The 22,441-nt window shown below is 38.7% G+C and overlaps 1 protein-coding gene across 3 annotated transcripts in view; it reads right to left on the bottom strand.

Moving 5' to 3' along the window:
- Positions 1-22,441, bottom strand: part of CEMIP2 (cell migration inducing hyaluronidase 2) — a 61,099-nt gene that overhangs the window by 17,084 nt on the left and 21,574 nt on the right. For all 3 annotated transcript variants that reach the window (XM_061365327.1, XM_061365325.1, XM_061365326.1), the window contains exons 3-12: positions 18,410-18,550; positions 17,317-17,878; positions 14,547-14,716; positions 13,575-13,763; positions 10,285-10,454; positions 6,991-7,200; positions 6,401-6,606; positions 5,788-5,857; positions 2,535-2,663; positions 647-735 (exon numbers count right to left, since the gene is read on the bottom strand). In XM_061365327.1, the coding sequence (XP_061221311.1) occupies positions 647-735; positions 2,535-2,663; positions 5,788-5,857; positions 6,401-6,606; positions 6,991-7,200; positions 10,285-10,454; positions 13,575-13,763; positions 14,547-14,716; positions 17,317-17,878; positions 18,410-18,550 (1,936 nt within the window). The remainder of the gene's footprint in view (positions 1-646; positions 736-2,534; positions 2,664-5,787; positions 5,858-6,400; positions 6,607-6,990; positions 7,201-10,284; positions 10,455-13,574; positions 13,764-14,546; positions 14,717-17,316; positions 17,879-18,409; positions 18,551-22,441) is intronic.

Below are 22,441 nucleotides of genomic sequence, written 5' to 3'. Positions count from 1 at the left end.
GTCATTATACCAATATAAAAATTTTATTTGTATACAAATTTTGTTGTCATTATACCAATATACAAATTTTATTTGAAGTTCAGGCTAAGAGTAAGCAGGCACAGGATAACAGAGTTTTTCTAAACTCTCCATAAACTCTCTCATGTTGTAAACTAAAGAAAATGTGGTTGATTGCTCCATCTCTGCAAACAGCCTTTAGTAAAACTACCACTGAGCTATGATCTCCAAGTCCAAAAGGTATGGCAGGAAGCATTCACTGGTAGGAAAGCCAAGCGGATGTATTACTTGGCTCTATTAAGCCTTTTTCTAATAATTATTTAAAACTGAGACATAAATCAGAAGAGCAGATTTTAAAGACAGTAAAAGCAGCAATTCCATAAAATACTTTAAGCACGACAGTAGAACATGTTTGAAATGATGTCTCCTAAGAGGCTGAAAACTACCCTGAGCAAGGGTTCAGAAGTAATAGCTCCACGCTCTGAAGTTCCCAAAACAGATGAACAAATGGGGGGGAAATATATTAATTTATTGTTCGGTTATTATTTATAAATAATTATAGTTTTAAAATTAGTTTTCCTCATGTGAATGTAATAGCAATCTCAGAACTTTGTGATTCTTCACTCACTTGAAAGAAAATATCCTTTACCTTGCATTGTTATCCAAACAAAGATATTCTCTGGGATCATCAGCGCTAGCATTAGTTGTTTTAACACCTTTATCAATGAACAAACCAGCCTGAAACAAGCAAGGAAAGAAAATTCATGCAACCCAAAACTAAAAGCTAGAGCAACCAGTACATTTTTAAACTTTAAATTTTACATTGCATTCAATTCACATATTAGAAACTCCCATATCTTTCTATTTGTCCTTAACTGGCATGTTGTCTAAAGGGAGAAAAAACATCTGTTTTCACTAATTTGGGATTTAAAAAAGGAAAAAAAAAAAAAAAAGAGCAATGGAAAATCATTACAGTTCATTTCAGATTTCTTTCACAATGTCTAACTATTTGAGGTTTTGCACTTATTTCCAGATGCTGTTCTGGAAAATCAAGAATCCAGTTTTGAGGTGAATTCAAAATATTCTCACTAATGGGGGAAAAAAAACAAAACAAAACAACAAACCAAAAACCCAAATCCCACACTGTGAAAAATGCTTTGTATTTAAAATTATAAATTACCTTCACCACTGAAGTGGATTTTTGCCCAAGCAATCACCAATTTGAAACTCAATAATCCACTATGAATTAATTTGAGAAAACAGAAGCAGAAAGAAGCAAAAATATGCATTTATCCTGACTAACATACACAAATACCTGCAGCTACTTCCACATCTGATCCAAATTATGATTACAATTGAATGTTCCTACAAGACTGGATCCTGAGACCTACCAGTGGAGTTTGCCCTTTTAACATGGAATTTTAGCACACAAATCACTACTCTTGTTTGAAGACAGTATGACCCATACAGCTGAAAAACTTTTCCTTTACAATGCACTTTTGTATTCAGTCTGTTTTAATTCCAATCTGAACAAGTGCCCTGCAGTCCCAAACACATTATTAACACAACTTCTATGAAGCAGTGCATCATTTTTGGTATCCCCAACACTCAACTGTCAAGTAGAATCAGTTTCATTTGTTAAAAATATAAATCCACTACTGATCCTGAAGTTTACTATGTAGTAAGCTTCAGGATCAGTAGTACAACTTCAGGATCAGTAGTACTACTATGTAGTAAACTATGTTTACTACGTTTACTACGTAAACTTCAAACACAAATTAATATTTAGATGGCTTTGTAAATGTCATTATATTTTTATATATATATATATATATATATATATATATATATATATATACAAATAAGCACACACACAGACACAGAGGAGCGAGATTCCAAATGAAATAATTAAAGGACTTAGTTGCATGTGAAAAAATTACAGTAAAGCCACATACATGAAAGTATGTATGATAAAACTATGATTCCATTCTAAGACAATGCTGGATGCCTGTAGGTAGGCTTAGAACCCTCAAAAAAACCCTGTTGCCAATGGCTGGGCTCCTGAAGGTAACCTAGAAGCATAATCTCTATTCAGAGACTGCCACCATGTGTAAACACCTAGGTTACTGCACATTAGAGACAGGAAGAAAGTCACAGCTGTTCCAAGAAGCTATTAGATGAATGACAGCTATAATAAACTTTGATGTTTCAAGGGTCAGCTTTCTCTGGAGTAGAAAACAATGCCATCAGTAAGAGAATAGCATCTGAAATGCTACTTCTGAGAAAATTTATTTCATTTGAAGCATGCGTTGATTTTAGTTGGGTTCTGCCTTAAAAGGATATTAAAAAGTTAATACCTGAAACATGGCAGGAAACTACACACATGATTATATACCTTTCTACAACACCTAGATATAATAACGTAGTTCAAACACAGCATGAATTCATCATGTAACCAGCTTAAAATGTAAAAGACAATTCCCAATTTAGAATATTTACACATAAAGATGATTTTTTTTAATGAGATAATAAATTACCTTAAAATTAGAGTGAACCCTGTTGTTATAGAAGATTCCTAGGGGTGTAAGCTCTGACTTGGTTTCAGTGGCCAAACTATGAGAATCTCCTGTAGCAATCCTGTGGAACAAATACCATATTCCAGCATCCTGCAAGCAATGAAAGAGTGAAGTTACTTATAAATAAATCTGATACTACTATCAGTGCCAATCTATCACAAAGTAAGTGTATGCTAGGTGGAACTTGGATACTTTAAGTAAGGAAGTGAATAAGAACATAGCTCAAACCAACTGTGCACTATGGAATATATTTTTCAAAACAAAGTCTTCAAACACCTCGCCAGTGAATATGTGGAAGTTCACAAGCAAGGCTATATTCTAGTGAATAATGTGCAATAAAAAGTGTTTTGCTTTTCAGTTAAGCCATTTAACACAACACATTTAAGATCTTCCAATATTTCAAGCCAGAAAAGTACCAGAGTTAATGTAACTTTTGCATTTTAGCTGCATTTCATCACATACACTTGATTTTCCTTTGTTTACTAGTAAATCATACTGTTTACAGTAAAACACTGGAAAACCCTCCTCTCCTTCTTACTGCTGCAGTCTATCTAAGGTTTGTTCATCTCTGCTCACTTCATAATTTAATGACACAGCCAAAAAGCCCACAAGAGCTTTCAGAAGAAGGGGAAAAAAAGCACATCAAGAAGTCTGGCCAGTTCAGAGCACTGTGCCAATAACATGCAGTAATAATTTCAGCATCTGTTCATTTTCTCCACTTCTTCAACATCCCTGCTTTTAAAGAAGCTAGATTTATCTGCTAAATGAGACCAGTAAAAGTCCACTTTTCAAACACAGATGAGTTCACAAGAGATGGCATCAGGACATCAGGACATCATCTCCAGAAGAGATACCTACAAACATGAAAATTTTTGCCTGACCACATGGTCTGTGCCCTTATAAAATTGAAAATATCATTGCATAAGGCAGATTAAAGGGTTAAACAGTAGTTACAGAAACACTGTATACTGAGTGCTCATCTTCTGAAAAAAAAAGTCATCATCCTCTTGTTCAAGAAACATGGATAAAGCCATTTCATTCTGGCTTCAAAGATTCGATACATTTCATTCAGAGTACACTCATTTTCCAATCAGTCCTGGAAAATCTGCTTCTCAGTAACATATTCCCACCCGTAATGATGACACACTTTGACATTTCTAGTGATTAACAATTCCAAAGCAAATGTGGATGTTCCATTAATAAAAATACCAAAATCTTACTTCACATATAATTAAATACAGCTCTGTGCTTGGCAGACTCAAGTAATTCTCATCCAAAACATATTCCAATGCTTGGAAAAAAGTTTAATAAACTTAAAAGCTCCTTAAGCACTTGCAAGCACTCAAAAAAATTAAAATTCCACCACTACCACCCTCCAGCTCAAACAAAAGAAACATCTATTGCTGATACACCCTTACAATAGGCTTCATTGTGTAACAAAGGAGATGGGGAGGCAATGGAATTATTTCATTTGCTTGTGAATTGTTATAGTTTAAACCAGCAAAAGCTCTACACTGCAGAATTTGTATCAACACCGTTGGAGTATTCTGTTTCTGAAACATAAGAAGTTGTAGTTCCTTTGCAACAGAGGTATATTAAGAGTGGCCAAACACACAAACGCTTGCTCTGACCATGCGCATTCTGGTAACAGAAGGAGAGACATTTACTGCGATACACTACAGAAGCAGAAAAAGACCTTGCAGGTTTTGAACAGTACATCAAGGAAGCTTTAACTTAACCTGCAATGCTAATACAAGGTAAAGCAATATTACATAAAGCAGGAAAAATGGAAAAACATCGCACTGAATCACAGACTAGTTTGGGATAGAAGCAACCTTAAAGATCGTCTGGTTCCAAACCTCTTGCCATAGGCAGGGACACCTTCCACTAGACCACGGTGCTAAAACCCCTCTCCAACCTGGCCTAGGTTTGCTGTGATTTGTTCTCAAACTTAGGTTTGCTTTCCCCCACTGTATGCACCTAGCTTGAGCCATGAAGAGCCAAGAGAGGAGAATGCTTTTGTAAACTTCTAAACGGGTTTACATGAAAACCATTACCAGTATATCTTTGCATCACAGCACAACTTTTCTCTTGGATCTGCCTTCCTCAAACCCACCTCCAAACTATCTGTGACTTTGGAACTAGAAGCACCGGCTTTACAGAATAGCTGTGTTTAGGATGAGGCTGACATTTGTCGTGGCATGCCTACTCCGCCTGCCAGAGTCCTAGCACTGGTTGGTTTGATAAGGGTGTCCAGATCCATCCTAGTGGTAGACAGTCAACTAGAAAAGTTTGTCCAAAAGCAAAATAAACAAACAGCCCCCCCCCCCCCCCGAAAAACCCTCCAAAAACCAAACCAAAATAAAATAAAAAAAAAAAGACAAAACACAGAACAAAACTTTCTAAGGCAATTTTAATACTTTAGATACTTTAACTCATTTAAACATTTTGAACCCTGTTCTATTAATAACAGTATTCTGTGCCTAAGAATACAATGACACACATTCATATTCTACTTCCAGTACTGGAGCCTTTGCAACAACAGCCATCTTGCCTGTTTTCCATTCCCATTGATCTCTTCAAAACAATTCACTCAAAACCATGCAGGTAACAGCCTTTCATCCAGTGTAGAACATACGTCAGGCCCCCTCCTCCACAACATACTGAGTAGTTCAGCTTTACTTTGCAAGCAGCTATGACAAATGATTTGCAGTAATGTAAGACACACAACAAGCAAAACCATATCAGCAGTCAGACTGGAAAACAAATGACTAACTGACAATAAAAGTGTTTTAGCTGTTTCTTACACAATAAACATTTTTTTGTAGTCATTTTTCATATCAATAAATACAGCTATGGATAAATCTTCCAAAGCAGTCACACAGTAAACTCATAACAAGCTACAGAAAATACAAAAGCCTTAATATGAAATGTATTAGTTCTTTGGAAATAAAAGGATCTATTTGTACATATACTTACTGACACTATTGGCAGGTCTACTGACTACAAAGAGGAAGAGATCTCCTCTGTTCCAGCAACAACAAAGACTTAAATGCACACCTGGTCAAAACTGTAATGCCAGTATGCTGCCAAACTTAAAAAGAACACAGTCATATATAAAAATGTATTTAGTTTTGGAAGTGTAAATGTTATAGATTTTACAAGTACCAGTGGCATTGAGTAGTTCATGTTAAATTACCTCCATATGCCTCACCTGTGATCCTGCTGCTGCATTATTTATAAGATGATTGTTGGGATGAGAAATCCAGAATGTCGAAACTGCCCTGAAATATTATTCCAAAAGAAGTTATTATGGAAAAAAAGTGTAACTCCTACAAAAATATCTCACCTTTGTAACAAACACATCAGAAAAAAAACTAAACTGATGGCTAAAGTCATTACTTCATATATAAAATAAAAATTACACCCTCCCCATTTAGAAATCAAAAATAATCATTCAATGCACAGTGTTTTATTTAATGCTGTTCAGATATTCTGTGCTATGATAAACTGCTTTAATAAACTTCTACAAGAGATTAGTCTTGTGCAGAAAAACTATTGGTGACTTGAGAAAGTGCATTCCTTTTAAAGAAGTAAACACGCTGCTTTAAAAGTCTGCTGAGCAAGTATTGCAAAACACAACAGTCTTCCTACAAAACAACTTATTTTTTCTCCTTAATAAAAGACTAAACACTAACTCCATTTAAGGTGTCTGCACTCTTTAAATTATACATAAAAATGTTCCCATCTGTATATTGTCAAGAGATAGCAGCCGTTTAGCTGCTGCAGCTGGTTTGATTTTTATTTTTTCACCCTGAAATACTCACATGCAGTCTGTGGCTGGCACTGGGATATAACTGCCATAAACTTTATCCCTAATAATAGTACACATACTGCTGTTTCTATCTGTAGGAAGAAGAGTGCCTGGTTTTGTGACTAGCCCCAAGTTGTGGAATAAAGTATTCCTCTGCTCAATGCCATCTTCTGTGAAGAAACAGTGACCTAGTGTGTCGTAGCCAATGGTGTCCTTTATCTGCAGAAATACAAGTTCATTATGTCAGTGGCAACAGCAATTACTGAGATTTATTTGACAAGTACCCTCTAGGTTTACTATCTTGGCACAGCTGCAGAGTGAAGCTTCCAGATCAGCAGCTCAGATAACTCAAGCATATAGTTTTATTTATCCCTTACAAATATACTACTGTGTCTGGAGAGCTTAGCTGCCTGGAACAATCCGAAAAAAAACAAAGTGGTGAGATTTGTTAAAAATAAGTTAGTTTCATGTATTCATTTAGTTGTTGCAATAAAAAAACATTTCTGAGAATTGAACTTGAAGAAGGAAGAGGACTATTTTTGCTCTAAAAGGTCTTTGTAACATTTATTTCAACACAGTATGTTTTACTCTCCTTGCACCTACCAGCAAGCCATTAGTCCCATGAATAGTCACACATCTGGAAAAACAGTGGTGAATGGAAAGACCTTCCAGGTAAGTCTTAAAACTATAACCTCCTTTTTCATCCACATCCCCACAAAGGTGAAAGTGAACAGGGTAACTTCCAATCTGCTGCTGGCCCATTTGCTTCAATTCCACATAGGAGAGATGAACAGATGTAAAATTCTTCAAAATCTAAAAGTATCACGAGAAGTCAATAATGAATAACCACTATTTGCTTTTTAACCAATGGAAATTTAAGTTAATACATCATTTATACTGGATGTACAGAAGTCAGGTGTACAGTTACCACAGGCCAACACAATGAAATACAGAACAATCTCTACTGTCTTGCTCAATATCCTGCCTCACAAAACAGTGTCCTTCATAAAGAAGAGTAAAAGCTAAATCTCCATGTGGCTAAATCAGAGCAATTTTAATCAGATATATTGTCACACTTTACTGTTTGGTCTTTACAAGCTAGCATGTTAAATATCCTTTACATACTGTCCAAATATACAAAAGCCACCCATATCAGGGCCTACCTATACTGAAGCTGCACTATGTAGCCCACAGTATAGCCTGGGACAGGCTTAGCTGAATAATGTCACAGAATAATACATATTCAAAAGAACCTCCTGAGATAACTAGAATCATAGAGTCAACTAGGTTGGAAAAGACCTTGAGATTGTCAAATCCAACCTTTACCCCAGGACTGCCAAGTATACCACTAAACCCTGGAAGATGAGGCCCTCAGTGATATACTTTTCTGAATACTTCTAAGGACGGTGATTCCACCACTTCCCTGAGCAGCCTGTTCCAATGCCTGACCACCCTCTCGGTGATCTCCAGTTTTTTACCTAGCAAAGAATACACCTATCCAGGGCCTTAAGCAGCCAGTTTCTCCAGGAGAACATCATAGGAGAATATATTAAAGCAATGGCAGACTACCCAATGCAGCTTCTCACCTTGATGTGTCTACAGTCTTGGAAGCTTAACTACCCTACGTTCTCCTACAACTGGACCTTGAGCTTGTTTGTAGGCTCTAGCAGGGGAGAACAGCTACCATATACTCTTGACCCATGAACAGTACATCTCTGTCAAGGAAAGTTGTCCACTTTGACAGAGCGTGCAACTCTGGGAGGGATGCACACGGAATAGTGAGGGAGGAAGGGGACATCTGCCTAGGCAGCCAGACCAGCTAAATCAACCTTGGCTATAAATGGAGTGACTGTTGCAGCCAAATTGCCCTCACATCCAGATTCATATCTGGTCCATTTGCCAACTCAGCACAGGGTCAACTTTAAGCCTGCTGCTCAGCACACTGCCCAAGGAATAGCTCCTGAAAGAGAGATGCTCATATGATGTTCATTGGTTCTCTCCCTTTCATTTTTCTAGTATCTAATAGGAATTTGTCTTGTTGAAGCTTGGTCCCATTGCCTCTTGTCCTACCTGTTTGCCTCCAAGAATTGCTCTTGCCTGTCTGAACCCTCCTCTGTTCCTGAAGACAGCAGGAATATCCACCTTGCCCAGACCAAACAAGGCTTGTTCTCTCAGCTCCTCCTCACTCATCATCACCTGCTCCCAATACACCACCTTTACTGGACCCACCCTAGTGCATCTACATCATCTTTGCAAAACTGGACACAGCACTCCTGAGGAACTTCTTTATATAGGGAGATATAAAACTGCCTTCAATTTCACATAACACTCCCTAGTACAAAGTAAAAACATAATGGAGCTGTAGCCGTAACATAGGAAAGCAGTAGTATTTTCTTCCACCTAACCTGCTATGAAAACAGAAACCAAGTGCAACAGCTAAACTGCAAGTAGCTAAACTAAGAAAGAAAGCCTTTTTTGTTATTTTATTAACTTACTTGTAGTGAGTATTTACTAAAACTAATCATTTTCATATGTACTTTGTCCTTGAGAGAAACTAGTAGCATGGAGTTCACCCCTTTCCCTTGCACTCCTAAGGTTTGTATGCCTAAATATCAGGGAGATTATCAGAAGCAGGCATCTCAGAAATTTCCTACTGTTAACATTTTAACTGCACTAATGCAGTCATAAAACTACAAATAAGCATCTCTCCTCATTGCCAGTAAGCCTCCTTTATCCCACTATCCCAGTGACCATCAGAAAATCCAGAATGATCAAAACCCCTTAGGCCATTAACATTTGCTAGTGCCTGCCCTCCTGCTTAAGCACTGCAAGATTAACATAAACTGAAAATGCTTTTAGCTAAGGTCTAAGTTTGGCAGCAGACACTCAGCTACTCAGAACAGTCTCCTGGGAACAGTTTGACAACTTTGATGACCCAAAATGTTTGTTTTCTGTTCTGTCTGCCAGACATCTGAAGGGTCTGCTGTATTTGTGCTATTGTGGCAATGAAGGTCATGCTTTGCAAGATTCACAGCTTGTTATTATCTTCTTTCATTGCGTTATCTTAAACACAAAAGAGTGCCTTGAGCCCACCTACTTCTCTTCCACAAAACAAAAGCTGCCACACAGTAGGGAAAGGGCATATTTTCTTTCCCACCATTATGCTCACTGCTGAAAATTAAAATCTGCATGCAAACATATTAGAAAGAGAGCTTTAAACTGTGACTAGCACATAATGAGCACAAATGCCTTTGCATATAAAATACAAGGCCTCAAACTTTTTCCAGCATCACTGAAGAACTGACAGACTGCTGCTAATCCTTTCATCTAAAAATGTAAGTGAATACAAGTTTAGTTTCTTTAGTACTACTTTTCCTCAGTTTTCTTTATGTTTATGGTAGTACAAGAAATTAGAAGCAGTTTCCTTTACATAACCTTAGTAATTAGTACTTTCCATAAAAAATAAGTAAGTTAAATAAAAAAACACCATGGTCCAGTTTCTTTCCTCTCCATGTGTCCCTCGTGCCCAATTTCAGATAAAGCACATCTGTAGGATTCAGTGCAGAAAGGCAGGGAAATGAAGGGAGAAAAGGGAGATCAAATTTTACTTTACAATGTCACAGGATGCACAGGCATGGACATCACTTTTAAGGTTTAATGCCTGCCATACAGCCTTGTGGAATGTGCTGACCATTTCATGCACTGTTATCTCTTCTTCCAATTCTGCAGATGAAGTCTTGATAAGGTAAATCTCATTTGGGGAAAACTGAGAATAAAGTCATTTCTACATAAAGCAACTATATGAATCAATAGTCTTTAATTTTTCTAAGTTTAGCATCTTTTTGTTCTCACTATACCTTTACATGACAGCAAGCTACTTTAAAATGCTTTTCATACCTTTATATGTCCACCAAATGTATCATAATTGAAGAACTGGCACTCCTTTTCACGGTAGCAGGCATCTGCAGTCTCTCCCTTGATTAAGATATTTCTTGTAAGAACTCCGACTTCTGCCCTCATGTCCACTCCATCAATAACTTCTCCTACATGAGGAAACTGAGGATTTTCTGTCCAAAACCGGTTTGAAGCAGGAAGGAAAAGCAGACCAAAAAAAAAAAATTGTCATTAATTAAAAAAACAACCAAACAAGAAAACCTTACATTATAAACAAGTTAACTGTAGCAACAAAACCTGTGCATTCCAATACCTTAACATGCTATTGTCTCAGCTTTCTTATGCTAAGGCAGAAAAAACCCACATAATTGTTAAATAATAAACATTAACCCAGCTAACACCAAATCCCAGGCTGTGTTTGACTCTGACATTTAAGCGTCTTGCAGGATGATGAAACAAGTATGCTACTCCATGTTTCCAAACCAATACACTGCCTGCATATTTTTCATTTTAGTAAAACAATTAATCCTAAACAAATCCAAAAATTTTATTTGCAAGTGCATCTTAATTTCAGTCCAACATTTTGTGAACATACAAGGATAAAGAAAAAAGATTAAATGAATCCAATGTATCTAGAAAATTTTTGATGAAATGTGGCTGCCCCAACCATGGCCGTGTTCAAGGCCAGGCTGGATGGGGCTTTGAGCAACCTGATCTACTGGAAGGTGTCCCTGACCATGGCAACGGGGTTGGAACTGAATGATCTTAAGGTTCCTTTCAATCCAAACCATTCTTTGCAACATAGATGTGCATTTGCCTTAAAAGAAAAAAGATGCTGGCTGCTTAATCTGTTTTGAAGAAAAATTGAGAACTGAAAACACCTCTAGAAAAGACTTAATTCAGACCTCTCTGAAAGAAAAAGGATTTACCCTCATAACTAATTTTGCTTTTTCCTGGATAGTTATTCTGAAGACACAAACTAAAATTAGGAAAATAAGATACTCTGGTTTTATACTGTTCTTCCATGGAAACAGTAATTTATTTGTCTATGCAAACTGAGAAAATTATCTGGTCCAATAAACCTTAAAAAAAAAAAAAAAGGATTTATGTGTTTAGATTTTAGAAATACTTTTCTCTCTTTTTTTGTTTGTTTGCTTGGTTTTGGATTGAGTTGGGTTTTTTTTGGTGGTTGTTGTTTTATTGGGATTTTTTGGGAGGGCTTTTGTTTAAGTTTGGTGGGCTTTTTTTTTTTCATTTACTGGTTCCCTGAATAAAGATTATCTCTGTTCCTTCAAAGCTTACAAAAGGATACAAGCCTAAACTGGTCATTACCACAATATGAAGCAGAACCATGAGTGGTATTAATGCTATCCCTGATGCTGAAGGTTTCAAAAGACAACAGATGTCTGTAAATGGGTCTACAATCCTTTCCTTGAAGTCCTACTCTATTGTTTCTCCCTATACTTGACCAGCATACATAAACACATAAAGAGCAAAGAGCAACTAGGCCTCCTACGAAACATTGCACTTTAGTTGTCCTAATACCAAGGGGTCAAAATAGCTAAAAAATCTAGCAAAAAAATATACAAGAAATAATTTCATAAGCTGGTAAGTTCTCCTGTATGTCAAGTTTGCCATTCCATGGAAAAATCATTCTTTGTGGAATTAATATATAAGGTGGTTTGAGGATTTTTTTTCAACAGTATACATTACTGTGACAAAGGACACTTGATAGTGGGGTGAAAAAAAAAAAAAAAGACAAGACAGTTCATCTCTTTTAACATCTTTTAAAGATCTGTACATAGTTCATATAGCATTTATTAAAAAAAAAGGCCAAAATCTTGTATTTCATGACATATTGTAAATCTTAAAATATACAGTTTTAAAATCCTTTAATAGCTGCTTTTTCACAACACATGATTTCCAAGACAAAACAGAGTTTCCACATACACTATTCAGTGGTGACAAAAACCTTCTTAAACTTCATACTCCAATCTTCAAGTTAAGCTTGGTGTTTTAAATACTATACTAAATAACAAACACCTTTCAAGACACTTCAGAACAAAGCCCTGCAAGTGTCATGCTTGATGGCACTAGATAAGCTCTGTGGCTTCATGCACCCTGGCATTCTCTGATACATAAGGTAAACTCAGATATACTTTTTCCATGTCTGGGGCTTCACAATGCAGCAGAACACATGTCACCCATACTAGTGAATGCTGTGGGATGAAATCACACTGCAAAGTCTGGCAGTCCCTTAAGACATGGAGGAACTGGAAAGTTTGAGGGCCTTTACAGAAAACTTCCAAGAACAGAGGAAGAGGAGAATAGTTTGAAGAAGAGGAACATGCACCCAACAGAGGTGAATGGGACAAAACCTGACCCTTGAAGAACACTGGTTGGCTGCTGCAAACTAACTGCAAAGTACCACACTAACTAGTTTCTGCTGCAAAGTGATTCTGCAGCCCATCAGAAGGCAGCACCAGCTTAAGACGTGAGGCTGGTGGGACATCAGGGTGGAGGGTGCTGACGAAGGGTGGGCATGGAATGGCAGAAGGAAAACACAGATGTTAGCAGAGCTGGGGAGCCAGTCCCATGGGAGGCTCTTGTGAAGTCAAGCAAAATGACTCAGATAATAAAAAAGGAAACAGTCAACAACATGCATGATCATTTTGCACATATCACGCCCAAAGAAAAAACAGACTGCAACTACTCAGGGATATCCTGTGTGAGCAGAGGCCTAGAAGTGCCACTTATTTCATAACCATTCTGCTGATGGGGTGTGGAGAGGGAACTGTGGGAAGGGGGAGGGAGAAAAGAGACAGGTTCAAAGACTGCCATTTTCATTTTTCTTCTTTTTTTTTTTTTTTATCTTCTTTCTCCAGAAAAAATTGTAATGGTAACACTTCAAAAGATGGGAAGGGCACTAAAGGCAAAGGAAATGGTAATGACCACAACACCCATTCAAGCACGTATAAAGAAACCTAGTGAAAAGACAGAAAGGAACCAAGAAAGGAAAACAAGCATAATCCTCTTGGAAGAAAACTAAAGCATTCAATGAGCCTGGGAAGAAATGAGAAAGAAAAGTTAGTATGGTAAGCTGTGAGGCAGACCTGACATGATACAGAGCAATTTTTCAGCAAGAAGCACCCATTCCTGTATACAGCAAAAAAGCCACAAAGAAGCAGGCGAAAAGGCTGTTCTTTACTGCTCCCACTGAAAGGAACTGGCTGGAGTGTGCTACTGTGAATACTTAATTCACACAGATCTTCAAGCGGTGACTGCTCTCGTACCTTTGACTTTGACCTGATATCTGGTACACTCGGGGCAGGGAAGAAGGGTGAATTCCTCTGTCTGATACATTGAATAGTCTGTGCTTGCAACCACAATCCGATCTCCAGGCTTCCAACCACTAACATCATCCAGGAGATTCAGAATCACTCCACCTACAGCTTCCACCTGGAAGCCTGAAATTGGGACACCTAAGTAAAAACAAAACCAACCAACCAACCAAACAAAACAAACAAACAAACACAAAAACAAACAAACAAAAAACATGAATAAGGCAAACACAATATAAGATTATATTCATCTTTATATGAAACCATTGCCAAGAAGGTACTAACAGAATATGCATGCGATTTCACCAGCTCCAAAGCCCCCTAAAGTACAATCCTGCTCTGAAACATACCCATGTGAGATACCATTATAGCCTGCTTATTTGGCTAACCTTAAATAAAACAAAAGGAAAAGACAAAACTATGAATTTAAAAATAAAATAAAATAATGAATATCATATGGCAACAATCTGTAGGTCCAGCTACCAACTTGGTATGCAAAAAGTTGCCTGAATTTCAGCATCAAACAGCAACAGAATAAAACACTTTACCTTGGCTTCTACCAAGTTTTCTTTTAAGGATCATAATCAACATATCAGAACCTTAGAGTTAAAATACATGACTGACAAATTACTAAAAGAAAAATACCAAATTCTTTCAGCCTTCTGTAAGACTCTTTATCTAAATATATTTAAAATGAAGACTCAATGTTATGCTGTTCACATCCTGTATACGAATAGATTGAGAAATAGGTTGTACTGAAAAAGAACTGTGTTCTTACACTTCATTCATAGCAAGGAAAAAGGAAAATACATCTTACAGCAGGACTCAGAATATTAAACTGTAAGCAACAGCCCCAGCAAAAAAGTATACACAGTATTTTTTACTTCTTCCCCAACTGCAGGATTTCACAAAACACTTTCCTACCATCGTTCCATTCGCTGTAAGCTCTCACAACGAACTTCTGACCATCCACTGTGAAAAATTCTTTCTGAGCAAGAGCTTTCCCACCGGTGCTGTGATTTTCATAGTTTCTCACTGATTCATTACAGGAAGAATTTCCACCACCTATGACACCAACAAAAGCCCAGGCTTGCCTGTGAAAAAAAACAAAAATAAATATTCAAATACAATGGTCTTAACAAATTCTTCACAAACAGATAAAAGACGAAAGAAGGAGCACAGAAATCATAAATAATTCTTAGTCTGCTCTTCCAAATTCATTTTAAAATGTAACCAAAATGCAGAAGAAAAATGGGTAGACCTCATTGAAAAGAAACATAGCGTAATGTAACTGGATGTCCTACATACAGATTGGCAAATAGAAGAGCTCTTGACAGAGAAGACTTTAAGGTAGGTTTTTAGCACAACATTCAACAAGATTCATTTTTTCCAAAAGCAAATTGCAAGAGATGAGGACAGAAGTGATACAGGATCCTAGTCCCACACAGCTTTACTGGGGCACAGAAGGACTAGGAGCTAATGCCCATGTTTCTGCTATAGCCTGCAGCCCTGACAGCATGGTGGCCAGGGTCCCAGGTGACATACCATGCGGGCATCGGGTCTGGAGAGATGGATACCACCATCAGCAGCTGCCAGCAATCACTGTACTGGACAAGCAACACCTTTTGAACCTTTCAAGATGCTCAGACCCAGGAAAGGAACCGCATACTGCTAAACAACCTTTGCATGAGGGATCATCCTCTCGATGTTTCTGAAGGCTGAGACCAAGGGCTTTTAGTTCCCCCCTGCCTTGCTGGCACCAGCATGTAGCAAGGATGCTCTGCTCAATGCATCCAAGTTTTTGTAAATGAAAGAACCCAAAATAGCCACATGCCACTAAGTTCAGAAAACAAGACTATTTTGCTTTCCTTTACTGCTCTGTAATGCCATAATTGTGTAGAGGAAGCAGTTGAGATCATCTATTAAAAAGCTGAACAATTTTGCATCATTTAAGTTGAATCACTCAGCCCATTTGAAAACAGTGTCTGCTAGCTGGACTGTAGTTTGTTGCTAATGATTGATTCAGAGGCAGATACTAAACCACCTTCAGTTTAGCTGCCTTTATTTCAGTCCCCTCATGATGTTCCTGCTGATTGGGATTAAAAGGCCAAATGAAACTGTTTAGAGTTAACCTGTTCATAGGAACAGTACATACTGGGACAGCTTTTCAGTAGCAGCAGCAAACAAGCTGAACATTTCACATACCAGCATTTAAAATAAGTATTAAGATATTTAATGCATGCAGGAAGAGGCAGAAGAAGAGAAGGATAAGAGAGTATTCACCTCCATGCCAAAATCCTCCTTCACTAGCTTTACAGGCTTAACAAAATGACCCTGCTTTTCCTCAGTAAGCACTTGAGAGCTTCTCCCCCATCTTCTGTGGCAGAACAAGACAATTTTCTGTGCTTAAAGAGCTTCTACTGACTAATGCAAAGATACAACAATCAGTTCAGCGGAGAAGGAAGAAAGGCTGCTTCTTCCCAGGTGCAGGCGGCAAAAGTTCCTCATATCAGACAAGCTGGCATGGAGGTCATGAGCAGAGATGAACACCTGAAACCCACACCTCCAGGTCAGGTCATGGTGGCTGAACAACCGCCACACAGGCTTCACTGCTTTGAGGAGCTGGTACTTACCACAGGTCTCAGCACCTCTGCCCAAACTGCTTCAGAGGCAGTGCTGCAAGCACTCTCCATCCCATGACCGCATACCTACATCAACCACTGACAGAAACATGCTCCTGATGAGAAGAGAGGTCAGAACATGTCATCCTGACTGACGCCACAGTCCGCCTCTGCCAAAGCAGAGGGAGGAAACTGACTGGAACCCAGATGCTGAAGGATAGTGAGGGGTAAGAGCAGAACAGAAAAACTAAACAACTGACTTCCTGGAAATAGTGGAAAATCAGGTTATCCAACACCATCTTAATGAAAGCTGAAGAATGAACCAACACCTAGTTTGGAGAGTTGATGTCCCTTTCACTTGTATTCCAACCCTGTGCAACACAAAGCCAAGTTCAGAACATGCACTGCAAAAAGTCATTTCCAACAACTGAATGAACAGCATGGCAGTTAAGTTTCCTGATTTAGTAATTCCTATTACACTTCTTCTACTGTCCTACCATCCAAAACCTAACCAACTGAAGAGAAGGGTCAAAAGATGCAGAAACACCTTACAAGTGTAATTAAGTAGCAAAGTACTTTTACAGATCAGTTCCCCTGCAGAATCAGTGGAGGGGTTACACACTTTCATTTCAACAGCACATAAGTATAAATAAGATGCCATTTGTTATACAGGATTAGCATCTCCCCCCTGTGTTCAGTTAGCCTTTCATTTGCTTCTCCTCCAAACATAGTCATATGCATTAAAAGCTTCACCTAGCTTTTTCTGTGTGTCTGAATAAGAAAAAATTCCTTGTTATACATTTGAATTTCTGCTAAGAACACTGAACAAGAGCAACTACAAGCAAGTTATAAAATCTATCAGACACACACCTAAAACTATCAGTTTCTCCAATATCAAACTACTGCACACTGAATACTACTACTCTACTACTGCAGTACTACATACAACACTGAGAATCCTGCAGAGACTTTAAGAACAGACACCACCAAAGTTCAACAAATGCCTCAAAGGTGGCAGAATCCGTATCAGATCTAATCTTCACTCAAAACAAAAAGGGAAATAAACTACTTACCTGTAACTTAATCCTCTGACAAACTTACTTCCCAGAAGATTTTGAATAGTCACTCTGGTTTCCTCCAGTAGATTTTTAGCAGCTGAATCTCCTACAGCAATAGCAACAATGCGACCAGGACTTCCATTTTTCAGTAAGTTCTGGAGCTTCAAGCTGTCTTCTGAAAATTCATGAGTGTCAAACTTCAGCACTTCCAAAACCTCTGCTGTGTCCTGATCAATCACTCTCACATTTAGTCCTCGGGAAAAATTCTTTTTAAATGAATAATGACCATAGGCCAGCCCTGAGAAATACATAGTCTTTGATAGAAGAGTCCAGGATAACTTCTGGTGCCCGTGTAACTCCAGTGTTCCTTCAGGGCCCACACCAATAAATTTTTGGCCAAATTCTGGCACATCAGCACCTTCGTTTGACTTCCCATACAAAATAATAGTTGCTTTGGATTTATAGCGGCATTTCTCTGCTCCAACATGAAGCATTCCACCATCCTTTATCAGGATAAATCGAGTTCTCAAGGTAATATTTTTAGAACCTTCTTTATCATCACCAAATACAAGTAACCCTAAAGGAGAAAAAAAATTTAATTTCTGTAGGTCAAACCAAAATTGCAACAGACTTACAGAACCAGGTTCTGCAATAAGAAGAACAGAAAAACTACAGTTTTTTTTCCCACATTCATGAATTAAGCTGTTACACTCTTATGCATGTTTAAGAATATCTGGGGAAGTAACTCCTACCTATTGTGATTACCTAAGAATTTGGTTGGTTTATTCCTCATTTTTTGTGACATTTTGGTAGAATTACTAACATACAGTGACCTTTAGAAGACAACCAGATCTACAAGAAAGGCTACTACACAAGTCTTGATTTACTATATCCTACAGAAACGCATGTCAATGCTCCACTGAAAATACTCTACAGTACTCATTCATTTTTCTAATGATATTCCTGCCCTTGTAGCAGGCTAGAAAGCAAAAGCAGAGAACTGCTCAGTAAGCTGGCAACATAAAATTCCAACACGTATTTCATGTAATCACAGAAGTAAAAACTATGCAGTAAACTGAAGCATGATGTTGATCTTGCCATTTCATACCTCCATCCTGTATAACTATGGAGTGTACTGTAGCGTCTGCGTTCAGACGAAACAAATCCCCTTTTTTAATAAAAACTCTCTTTTCAGGATCTTTTCCAGGGCTCCAGTTTTTAAGACGAGGATTTTGATCGGGACAGTTCTCTGCAATACAATGTGAAATTCAGCTTTTAAAAACCAAGCATCACCGTATCAATCAAGGCAGCATTATGATAAACACAAGCAAGAAAGAGCCAGGCACCCACAAAAGATTACAGCTCCTCTTGTGGTTACAATACTGCAGCCACTGCTACTGTTTGCATTTGAGCAGCCAAAAAGATACCTAAAAGGTGGCTACACTCTCAAGGGTGGAAGGTGTTCTTACATTGAATTAAACTAGTGGTAATCACAGGCTGAACTGTCAACGTATACTGTTGACAATAAATACTTTTGAACCCCATCTGATTATTTCAAGATTTTCTACATCACCTGTAATAAAGGATGAGGAGAGGTAAGTGGGAAGAACTAAGATCCACAGGTCACACTGAGCACTAGGTCTTCTAGACCAGCTACCTAGGCCAACTAACATGGTTGTAAAACATCTAAATGTATCACCTCCCTCAAGGCCTCTGCCTGTGTGAGAAAGGCTGATCCTTTCTTGCTTTTACGTACCCAAATCACTTCTTTCAACGCAGGTTTGCAGGTAAGGGATAAAGAGGGACAAGACATCCTTAGTAAATTTAGTATAATACCTTACTGGTTAGAGCAGTTTCCTGGGAGACCAGACATTTGGGTCTAAACTCATAGTTTGTACTCCTTAGGAAGGCAGCTTAAGTATCAGGATACAAACCACACGAGAGCAGTGACACTTGCAGTCCTTGCTGAAACCCTGCTGAAGGTCTGGCACTACTCAGGCAATAACACTACGAGGCCAGAAAAGGAGAAGCAGCAGCAAGAAGTGAGAGGGTTGCGTGATTTCAGATGAAGTTACAGTAATATAATATTCACAACAGGCACATCTTTAGCATATTAAGCAGACAAGTAATGCAGCAGCATAGACATACTACAAAAACAGAAACAGGAAGCATATTCCTTGGATTTTCTTGCCAAAAGTCAAACTGAAAATATTTTTCTTAAGAAAAAAGAACGAACAAAAAGATGCCAAAACAAACAGGTTAGCAGCCAGACTGAGAATAACAGTCAAAATAGCCTTTTCACATCTTATCTTTTGGAGAAAAACACCCTCACATGCGCTATGCAACTTTGGGGGCAAAAACCTATTAGCAATAGCCCATTCTTGCACAATCTAAAGAAAGCAAAACCTATCCACAAGTTTAACACAAGCCAGCTTTAGTTTTGCTGACAGAAATGTTTTTCCTTTGGTGTTACTCTCCTCATTTCAAACCTTTTCCAACTCAAGAAACCCACATAAACCTAGATTTGACTACCAGTGGGAAAAATTTAGCAGAACTGCATAAGGGCAAAAGACATCCAAGTACCAATATAAAAATAAAACCAAAGGCAAATCTTTTGGGGGGATCCCAAGAAAACAGCATTTGGAAAATTAAATTCAACACATGAGGGAAAGCCAAGAAGCACTGCAATCAGCAAGACTGCTGAGCACCCACCGGAAAAATGCAAGTCTCTTGCCTGACTCATGCAGCCCCTTCCCCCAGACACCACACACGCGCACTGTGAAGAAAGTCATATTTCCTGGCTGGCAGCAAAAGGCAATGCAAGGAAACCATGAGTCAGCAACCTGATGATTTCTGCTTAGCGTGATTCACAGGAAAGAAGATCTAGTAACTGTAAATTTTCCTGTTGAGTCAGAAAGAAGAGGTATAGCGCAATAGCTAAGAAAACTCTACCTAGTGTACACAACAATCCAGCAAGGAAGCCTTCAGCATCAGAAACAGGCACTCCTGTAATGCAAACATGCTTCTGAAGCACGGTGGATCAGCTTTTTAGCAAGCAGATTAGATGTGCTCAGCAAATGTATTTGTAATTCTCCGTTAGCAATTGCCGTGTGGTGCAGGGAAACATGAATATATAAAGGGGGAGTGTCACGAGGATGGAGCCAGGCTCTTCTCAGTGGCAAACAATGACAGGACGAGGGGAAATGGGTACAAACTGGAACACAAGAGGTTCCACTTACTTGAGAAGAAACTTCTTCTCAGTGAGGGTGACGGAACACTGGAACAGGCTGCCCAGGGGGGTTGTGGATTCTCCTTCTCTGGAGACATTCAAGACCCGCCTGGACACGTTCCTGTGTAACCTTATCTAGGTGTTCCTGCTCCGGCAGGGGGATTGGACTAGATGATCTTTTGAGGTCCCTTCCAATCTCTAACATACTGTGATACTGTGATACTGTGATGAAGGATCTAGTACTTCACTGTATGTTACCTCTGAAATTACTGATTAGATTTTACTGACCGCAGTCATTGCCCCTACAATTACAGTTAAATGAAAACAGAAGCACAGACAAGAAAATGTTAGCTAGTTATGGCCTTGCCAACATAACCACTCCTGCTGAAAATTCTGTAAGTCAAGCCCTGCTTCAGAGAACTTTTGTAGAACTGGGTCAGCTCTCCTTAATAAGAGAAAGCTTCTAGTAAGACTTGTGGGGTGGGCAGAGAAGGCAGTGAGATTTTTGCTAATGGTGGAAGGAAAAAAAAACAAACCAAAAAAACCCAAACCAAACCGAAAAAAAACAACCCACAAACCAACCAAAGAACCCACCCTAAAAAATAATTTTAAAGTAATTCTAGAACCTTCCATATGCTGCAGCAAGGATATAAGACCTGGCAAAAGAAAAGGCAAGAAACAGTTCTCAAGATGTAGCTAAACATCTACCTGCTTAGCCACCAAGCCTAGAGATTTTAAGGCCTCTGGGAAAAAGTTATCAGTGTTCCATTATGCTCAGCAGAAGTTTATCACAGTTTGGCAGCTAAATCTTCTGAGAATCCTGTTTACCCTGGTCAAGATCCAGCTGACAGCTGCAAAGGCCAGGCAGAACTTATCCCCGAAAACTTCCTCAGCTTGTCATCCTGACCCTGAGTACAAGCCCCTGGAAATGGGGAAGGAAATTGCATTTCCAGTGCTCTCCCTGGATCTGTAGTGTTCAGGACTCCTTATTAAAAAAGATGATGAAAGGAAGATAAAACCAAGGAGGAAAAAGCCCAGCTGACAGGCAGGAACAGAAATGCCGACAAGCATCATTTTCCCTTTGGGGAAGGTATGCCGGAGGTTTAGGATTTACACATAGTTACTACCAAGTCTCACATTCCCTCCACTGTCTTTTAAAACAGCTATTAAGAGTACTGACAATATATGGATTTCCAATTAGCCCTTAAGAACACACCTGGCTGGAACCGGTGGCACTGGATGCAGTACTGCATGTGCCAAGCTGGAGCTGAGCATACTGATATTTCAATCTGTTGGGAAACTCTTGGGGGAGTTGCTGCAACAATATTGCAAGATGAAAATTTCAGCCAGAGTTTCCTCGGTGCCTGTAAGAGTTTCTCGTGTCAGTGTTTCCAAAGGATTCTATAGGTGCATGTTGGGGATTTTTTAGAGGAGAACACCAGGAAATTTCAGAAAGTCAATGGAAAAATTAATGCTGAAAACTGGCCCGAACTCCTGGCAAGAAGTAGTAGGAGACAGAAGGAAAGCAGTTAGTTTAGTGCTAAATCCTTAGCCCTTATGCAAGTCCTTACCATAAACAAAAAAAACCAACCCATTCATTGTATGACAGCAACTTTTCCTGCAATATCCTCAGTGTTCCTGCCCTCACCCCTCTTTCCGCTGTGATCCATCAACCACGTGCTGACCATGCACTCAGTGCAAAAAAAGCCGCACAATTCAATGCCTCTGGAATGAGCTACTGCAGATGAAGCAAAACCATTCCCAAAACCACTTACACTAAAAAGCAAAAAGGCAAGCCAGCTCCTTCACATCTTTTTCACATCTTCACAGCTTTTAAAGCATAAAGGGACCATTATTTTACATATCCCACAGCACAGGATAACATTCCACTACTTCCAAAAACCATCATTA

Source organism: Neopsephotus bourkii, unplaced genomic scaffold (assembly GCF_033783945.1).
Source record: "Neopsephotus bourkii isolate Nb327-2 ecotype Australia unplaced genomic scaffold, CSIRO-AGI_Nbou_v1 NB_1281, whole genome shotgun sequence".
Classification (NCBI taxonomy): Eukaryota; Metazoa; Chordata; class Aves; order Psittaciformes; family Psittacidae; genus Neopsephotus; species Neopsephotus bourkii.
The sequence above is the reverse complement of the archived record's forward strand: the minus strand, read 5'-3'. Positions and strand labels throughout refer to the sequence as shown.